This window comes from Olea europaea, unplaced genomic scaffold (genome assembly GCF_002742605.1).
Source record: "Olea europaea var. sylvestris unplaced genomic scaffold, O_europaea_v1 scaffold682, whole genome shotgun sequence".
Taxonomy (NCBI): Eukaryota; Viridiplantae; Streptophyta; class Magnoliopsida; order Lamiales; family Oleaceae; genus Olea; species Olea europaea.
In genome coordinates this window covers 347,210-355,879 of record NW_019265206.1, presented here as the reverse complement: position 1 = coordinate 355,879, position 8,670 = coordinate 347,210, and the positions used below count along the sequence as shown (strand labels likewise).

Sequence of the window (8,670 nt, the reverse complement as noted above, 5' to 3'; positions counted from 1 at the left end):
AATATCACCAAAATTAGGTATTTAGATTTGGTGGTGTTACAATATATGTTCACATTATAGTGAACCAAAAAAGTGACGAGTAAGTGTAAATTTTCTCATCCACCGAATTGATCTTCTCCAACAACTTGATGACATTATGATTCAATTCATTCAATTGTCTAACGTGTATTTAACGTACTTTGGATTGGCTTCTCAATGTTGGTTGAACCTCGTCATCTAATGAACCCCATGCATATGACACCATCCTAAAAATATAAATAAAATCAATCCATATATGCAATTCGTAATGTAGCAATCGAACAATTATGACATTTTCAAAATCTACGATTAAGATTTCTTTTAGTGTGCGATGTATGTAACTTCATATATGCACTACATCTACGATACTACCATGGCTGCAAATCACTGATTGCATGAGTAATAGAGATTATGTATCTCCCAATCTCATGTAGTCCAGGTTAGCACACCAAGATACGAGTTGAACTTTGTCATTGTCCAAATCACAACAATTTAGATCAAAAATCATCATCACAACCTCACAACAATTTAGATCAAAAATCATCATCACAACCCCTTCATTTGTAACTACTATATCACAAAAATGAATCACAGAAAATCATCGACAGGAAACTCCATCACAAGACCATTGATTAAAAATTCAATCACAAAATCATTGATGTATAACAATGCCTTAATTAACAAATCACCATAAAAAAGAGGCAGAAAATAAAGGCACAGGCCAATATTTGGGCAAGAAAAATAATGTGAAATCTTAAAACCATTGTGTGAAAAGGCCATCTCAAGATCATTTACAAAGATTGCCATCTCAATAAATAAGGCAGAAAATAAGGGTATTATCGCAACACGTTCGATATAGGGGAGCGAAAAAGTACATACTGTGAGAGATAGAGTTTTCTATGACAGCTATGGGAAGGAAGTTTCTAGCGAAAATGACTCTGACTATTGTTTAGTGATGACAATTTACCCTTTCTCGCCCCGCCCCGCCCCGCCCCGAATGGGGCAAAAAAACCCACCCCTTCGCAGGGTGCGGGGCATCCTCGCCCCGAACCCGCCACGTGATTTTTTTTTTAATATATTAAAAGGTTAGAGTTCATTGGTTCAACTTACTTTAAATAGAAGGATGTGACTTATTTTCTAGTATCCTCAATTGTATAAGTCTTATCAAACTTGACTAATTTATATATATCATTATGCTACTTTGTCAAATTGATATTATATTGATAAAAATAAATATAAAAAGATATAATATGTTCAACTAAACAAATTTGAAAATCTATATATTGTAATAAATTAAAGTGTGTTGGGTTACAACTTTTATGACTATATCAAAGGAAAAAATACAAAAAACTTTGTTCATCCTAATAATTAATGTTATGTACCAATAGCGACAATTATATTTAAGATTTGTAGTGTTTATTTTGGATATTAACTTTGTTAGTTTGAATGTTATCTATATTTTATTGAACTCGAAATTTTAAAAAAAAAAGGGGCAAGAAACGGGGCAAGACCACTACTGGGGCGCCGCGGCGGATGGGAGAAACGGAAATTAGGAGGCACAGCGTGTTCGAATGAGAAGGGGAAAAGTACATTGACGATAAACGAAAAGGAAGAACAAGGAAAAGTGAAGGGGATTAAAAAAATAAAAAATAAATAAAATAAAATAAAATTGGCCCGCAACTAACGTGGGATTGCCACCTGAGCATTGGGCATCGTGTCTCCCGGGCGGCAAGAGATCAACCCGACTATATAAATTGGGTCGTCAATCACAAACTTCATTGTATCATTTATACCTTGCACACAACGGTTGCCCTTCACTGCTTTCTCTCAAATTCAGTAAATGGGCAGTCACGTTGACAGAGTGAATCTGGCGGTGATCATCAAGAACCCATTAAACGATGAAGAATTTCTTCTCATCAAGCAAACCCCACCACCCAAATTCAACGATCCTGAATATGATTCTTACCAAGATTCTGACCTCTGGGATTTGCCTTTCGCACCTTTGAGTTCACTGGATTCTCCATTAAGTCAACATACTTCGGTTGGAGCCGAGGATTCATCTCTATTGGAAAAAATTGGTTTATTGAATCAGTTTGATCTTAAATTAGCTCTCGATCAGGTATCCTACTCAATTAAACTGGAAAAGAAATAAGTATCTAGTTTTACTTTATTTTTTAAAATCCGGCTAGAATGTGGAAATTGAAATGAGATTCTTGAATAACCTGGTTGCAATCGATACAAATAGTCTGTCTTTTTCATTTCCCATAAAAGAAAATGTGATTCCTAGCACAGCACATTCATTATACTTTACTTTGGCTTAAGATTTGCAGCGGTCCTGTTTAGCATTGAACGCCATTTCGAAATCGACTGTAATTACATGCTATGCTGAAATGTGACAACATATTTATGTGTTGAGCATAGGCAACCTAATTGTTAAGGTTCAACTCTACCTTTTAGTTTGATCCTTAAAAAGAGTGGTTGGGGAGGGGAAGTTGCCCCCTTTAGTAGGTTCAAAATGATTGTCAATGTACTTACTAAGCAAGCTTGGATCATTCTAGTTCATTTGAGCTGAATACGCTCGGTGCTCGGTGCTCCATCCTCGACAAGTTGAATTTTGGACACATTAGCTGTCAAAGTAATAATGAATTTGGCTAGTTCATGAAAACAAACAAGTGCGAGAAGAGGCTGAGATGAGCCTGATATGGGACGCTTTTAAAAGTAGATCCAGGTTTCCATTTTACATAGGGTCCATATGTAATCTATTAAAAAATCTGGTATTTATTTACTGACATTTCAAATGGTTACGTTGAATTTACTGAGACTTAATTAAATTAGGTTATCACAGATTTTCCGTTTTTATGTGAAGGGAAAGAATGTGCTAATTTTTAATCTCATATAATACTGATCATATTTAAACTGATTATTTGTAACCTGTACTTTCTCATCTGAAACAGACCGCTGATGAATGATGAATAAAGAACAATTTTTTTAGCTGCCTGTATTGGTCTGAGTCCACCATGTTTTTCATTTCCTTTCCCTTGTCATACCAAAAAAAAGTTTGGCCTTATAGTAATTGGATGGTTTGATTGTATATCATGGTCCATACCTCTTAGAAAAATTTGTTTGCTATTGCTGAATATTTTTATCTGAGTATGTTAAAAAAATTCTGGATTTTCATTCTTGTTTTTCTTATTTGTATATGTTGGAGTTAGTACCAATAGTAGTTATTGAGAATACATTACAAGTCCTGAAAATCATATGTAGCTAGTGTTGGTGTTTTATATTTATTTTTAATGACTTTGGTATAGGTGCTGAATCAAGTGGGCTTTGGGACAGCCAGTGAGGTAAAGTGGAAGTTCTTGAAGTATGTAGAAGAGCCTGAATTTGGTCCTGGAATCCCGGTTAAGACTGCGTATCTCGTTGGAAAATTGGGACCCCGAGATGGGAAATTAAAAGGTCCGATCGTGTTATTGTAGATACTTTTGACAGCAATTTATCGATATCAGGGATTTTAAGAGCTTAAATTTGTACGATTCCATGCACCATTTTGCTGGGGCTTATAAAGATAGACTCTTTAATTCTACATTTATTGAAAAAAAAAAAAATTGAAATAAGTGCTTGCAACAACTGGCTCAGGGAACAATAAAATGTTGATTTTATTTCTTTCATCTTATAAAGTGCATAATTGCTGGCGATCATGTATAGGGCATGCTGGATTTGCAATATCGCCTCTATAAAGTTTTTTTTTTAACATTTTTATAGCACATCTTTTAGTTTCATAAAAAGAGACTTTCTTCTGAATAGAAAAGAGAATTATCTATAAATGCTTTCATTGATACTTAGTCATTTCTTTGAGGCTTAAATAATTTATGTTGTACCTACATGCAGATATCTGTAAGTGGATGAGCACCAAAGGCTGCACTGATATGCTTATTGAAGTGAAGCCTCATAATGATCGTATAGGACCACTAATTTTCATTGGTTGTCTGAATGATTCAATGAAATCCTCAAAATTGCAAATCTCTTCCACTTTGAGATGTCAGGTTTGTTTTTTGCGGTATTGATTGGGTTTTGTGAGCTAAATCAATCTCCGTATCATAATAACACCCCCCCCCAACACAATTTCCTGTATGGACCTTTCTGAGCGTGGGTAATGATAATGTTGGATTGACAACCAACCCGATCTTTAAGAAAACTGATTTTTCACTAATTCAAGTCCTATAATATTTGTTTTCATAGTTCAACCACCATCCTACTATTGGATTAAAATACCCTGTCATGTTGTTTGCTGTGGGAAGTTGGACTTTACAAATAAGAAATAATGGAAAGCAAGTTTCAGTTATCACCCCAATCTCAACAGTGTGGAAAATGTCAAGATTGGAATATTTTGACATCAGGTCCTCAAAATTTTTTCCCGTTCTCTTCTTATTAATTATCTTTTTTGATGCAGTGGTCCTGGTCTGGAATAAATAGTCAATACTCATCTTATATGTGACACAATTATTGATGGTGGCATAGGCATTGGAAAACTGGTTGCAGCCGGAGAATTTCATTGTTTCCAGTCCTAGTGTTGGAACTTTATTTCTTAGAAACTAATGCAGGCCTGAACCAAAGCCCTTACTTTCAACTGTCGCTTAAGGTTTTAATGGGTTACATGAACAACTAGAATAGTAGAAGCATTTGCACTGGCTTAGTGTCCATGTGGGATATGGACTCTACAGAGTTCTATGTTATGTACATCATGCTTCACTCAATTATGCTTATCCTAAATTACATGTCATTAACTTAGAAATGTTCAGATATTTGTAAAAATCTTGCTCGAGATAAGTCCAAATCTTGTCTCTTGATATTTTCTGACATTCAGCTATACACTCTAAAGTGTCTGGAGCGATTCAATTTTCTTTATTGACTGAATTTTTAGTCAGACTTAAATATGTACATGCAGTTTCACTTTGTTGATGTTGATGTTTTGTTTATATTGCTTAAATAAAATCACAGTTTGTTTATTATGCAGGAGTATCCTCCAGGTGTTAAACTTATTCCCATGGGAAGCAGAACAGCAAAGCCTTTCCACACTACAAACTTAGTTGTATTTTTTCCTGGGACTAGTTATGATGGCTGCGATGGTGATAGTTTTGTTACTTGTGGAGAGGCATTGATTGTTGATCCAGGATGCAAGTCTATTATGCATAAAGAGGTACAGTAAGAAAAAGAAAAAAAAATGGAAAGAGGTGAATGATGTATCACTTTAAAAATTGAATTGTACAGACTTATAGTCCTTAAAAAATGGACACTTTATGCGTGATCCTTCCTAATTGAAACTCTTTAAAACAATTTTGACAAACGGTTCCGTGTAGGACCTGCTATGAAATTTGGATTTGGTGAATGTCACACCACGGAATTGTGTAAATGATTATTTTTGAACTGTGAACTCGGTGCCTGCTTGAGAAATTCAAGGATCAGTTCAGTTACGTAGTCATCGTTTTTAAGTCAGCTGTTGTTCTTTGGTTTTAGAGTGGTTCAATTTATAAAATAAAATGCACAATAATGATAGTAATATATTTCTCAATTTAGCATTCGCTTGTGTTTCAAGTGAGTTACCAAAGGAAATATTACCTTGGCCGAATTAGTTACTGTATTCGCATTCTGCTATTCACCTTAAACTGACATCGGAAGAGAACTTTGCGGAATGGCCATAGATATTGCTTTTAGTTAGTAACGAGTATTGCTATTTCATAAAAACTTTGTAACTAAATCAATCTTTGATTTGATGCTATGAATGTTTGCCCAATTACTATTAATCATGCCATTTGTTCTGCTTTCTCTTGCACTGTCAGCTCGAACAAATCATTGCTGCACTTCCACGAAAGTTGATCGTTTTTGTAACCCATCATCATCATGATCATGTTGACGGTAAGCATTTGAAAATATAATCTGCATCTAGAATTTTCACTTTGTTTTAACGGACTTTTCATTATTTATTTATTTATTTATTTTTTTAATGTTTAGAAAATTATGATGGAGGTGTTCTCATTCCTAAATAATTGTAAAATGGATATAAAAGAATTACATAGGATGCAATCATAATTATTGCACCTGTTAATTAGTTCTCTTTCCATTTTTGGTAGTCGTTCTAGTTACTGTTATTCTCTTCTCTGATGAACTAGTGAAAAGAAGAAAGAGATAAACGCATTAACATTTTAATGGAGCCCAAACAGGGGCTTAATGTTCTTAGATAAGTACTTTGTCTATTTTCAAAATCTTTTTACAACTGGGATAAGTTTTCTAGTCACCACGTCATTTGTTTGTATACCGAAAAGCAGAGATCAGATATCTTTTATGTGTACAGTCATTTAATTGCACTGATTGCTCTCAGGTCTCTCAATAGTTCAGAAGTGCAAACCTGATGCTGTTCTCTTGGCTCATGAAAGTACCATGCGCCGGATTCAAAAAGGTGAAGATGCCAACCATCTAATTTATGCCATGTGCCTATTGATAGGTTCACAAATGAAATTGCTAGATCCTCTTATGGAAGTTGCAAAATTTATCTTTTTTTTTAATTCTGACATCAAAGCAATTGATTTAAATTGCCAAGCTGAATAAATTTCAATTGAAGGCAAGGTTATGGTACATTGCAGTGCTCTAGTGTAACAGCTGAAAACTTTTGGAGTTTTGAAGATAGTTTCTGATTAAAATGTCTCAAACCAATGATGTAAGATTATGTATTGAGTAAAATAAAAAGGTTTCAAATAATAGTGGCTGGATCATCAAAATACTGTCTGTCAATAAATGTAAAAGCAGAAGAGATTGTTTTTTCTTTTGATTCTGGTATTTTAAACAGAAGAGATAATTTCGCGAATCCAATATTGATGATAGTAGGGGAAAATTGGGAAAAACTACTAGCGTCATTTGCCTTTCTGGTAAGTGGCCATCATTTGGAGACCTGAAAGGGAAGGTATCTTTCAATATGAAATGTCTGTGTGTGTGATGGTGTGGGGGTGGGGGGAGGGGCGGTACAAGATTTTTGTCACCCGATAAATGAAACTTCTGAAGTTATTTTTCTTAATGCAGATGATTGGTCTCTTGACTACGTTCCAGTTTTGGGATCTGAAGAAATTTGCATCGGTGGTCAACGGTTGAGAATCATTTCAGCTCCTGTAATTTTTATGGACAAACCTTTTTCCTCTAATCAGTTTTCAGTTTTCAATTATTTCTCTTCCTAGATATTTCTGCCTTTTGATATCTACTAGAAGCTCAACCAGTTTAAATAAATTGAGCTTCAGCCAGCAGCATTGTGTTCCCACTCTTGAACTCATTCGAGCTTTTGTCCGTTAGACTATAAGAAATAGCTTTGTGTTCCACCAGTTTTTAGTATTTCACTCCTTTTTTGCATTAGTCAAAGTTATATCATCCTCTAACTTTATGTTGAACCCCTACATAATCCTAGAGTTATGTCAGAGCTCTAATTCCTTCCTGGATGTATTTATTGCACCAGCCAATCTTGGCTTATATCTTTGGTCTTAGGGCATGAGCCTCCCTACATCATTTCAAGTCCTTGTCCTGCATATTGCTTTGGCTGTTTGTTCAAGCTACTTAATCCTTTTCTCGTGCTTGTTTTGAAATCTGCAAATTTGAGATATATGATATGTTCTGTTTTTTTTTTCCCTTTCTGTTGAAATATGTAACAATTTGTGCTTTTGGGAAATCTTGTCAGGGGCATACGGATGGTCACATGTCATTGCTTCACGTCAGTACTCACTCACTGATAGTGGGTGATCATTGTGTGGGGTAAGATACCATAGAAGAAGATTTTAATCAGATTTAATTATCCACATTGTATGAAGGGAAGGGTACTCTAATTAATTTGGCTTTCCTATCTGTACGTGATTGATGTTTCAAGAACTTTGACCATGTGTGCTGTAATGACCATATATTATTGTCCTCTGTAGAATTTCTTTAGAGATTTCAATCACGTTCGACCAAGTTAGAAGGGCCAAAAACCATGAAAAGTTTTAAGTCCCAAAAAAAAGTTATCGTATTTTACTCTTTTCCGGAGAAAGTTATCAGTGATTGCTAAAATTTCTTTTGTAATTTAATCATGTTGGACTAAGTAGTTTGTGCATCTCTTTCTGGAGATGTTTCTTTCAGTTTAAATACCTCACTTTTCTTGGTTAAGTGCTGAGCTGATGACTATATGGATTTATTTCAGCCAAGGAAGTGCCCTCTTGGATATTACATCTGGTGGAAATATGAGTGTAAGTATATTGCAATATTTTTTCTTCCATTTACTGTTATGCAAATTAGAAACGCAAATTTCTCTTCATCTTCAAAGAACCTGGTTTTTACATTTTCAATGCAATGGAGAACAAGACATGATTGGGGACATAATACACATTTTAATTTCATATAACCCCCACTCACAAGTAGCTGTAGGGCCATGGACTTTCATGTCTATTTTATTTTTTAATGTCCTAAGAGGAGCAAGGTCGTTTTTATTATTATTCTCCTTTACTGGAGATCTTATTTTAAAATTTTGACTTCTTCTACAGGATTATTTCCGCACAACTTGCAAATTTATGGATCTTTCCCCACATGTGCTGATTCCCATGCATGGTAGAGTCAACATGTGGCCGAAACACATGCTTTGTGGAT

At 34.8% G+C, this 8,670-nt stretch overlaps 1 protein-coding gene across 1 annotated transcript; it reads left to right on the top strand.

Moving 5' to 3' along the window:
- Positions 1-1,742: 1,742 nt before the first annotated feature.
- On the top strand, positions 1,743-8,669 carry LOC111390456 (the record flags this gene model as incomplete). Its single annotated transcript, XM_023015505.1, has 10 exons — positions 1,743-2,137; positions 3,327-3,474; positions 3,907-4,061; positions 5,033-5,215; positions 5,856-5,931; positions 6,395-6,472; positions 7,090-7,175; positions 7,733-7,806; positions 8,228-8,273; positions 8,568-8,669. Coding segments are annotated over exons 1-10 (1,227 nt in total), but the record flags the coding sequence as incomplete, so codon positions are not given.
- Between the last annotated feature and the right edge of the window lies 1 nt (position 8,670).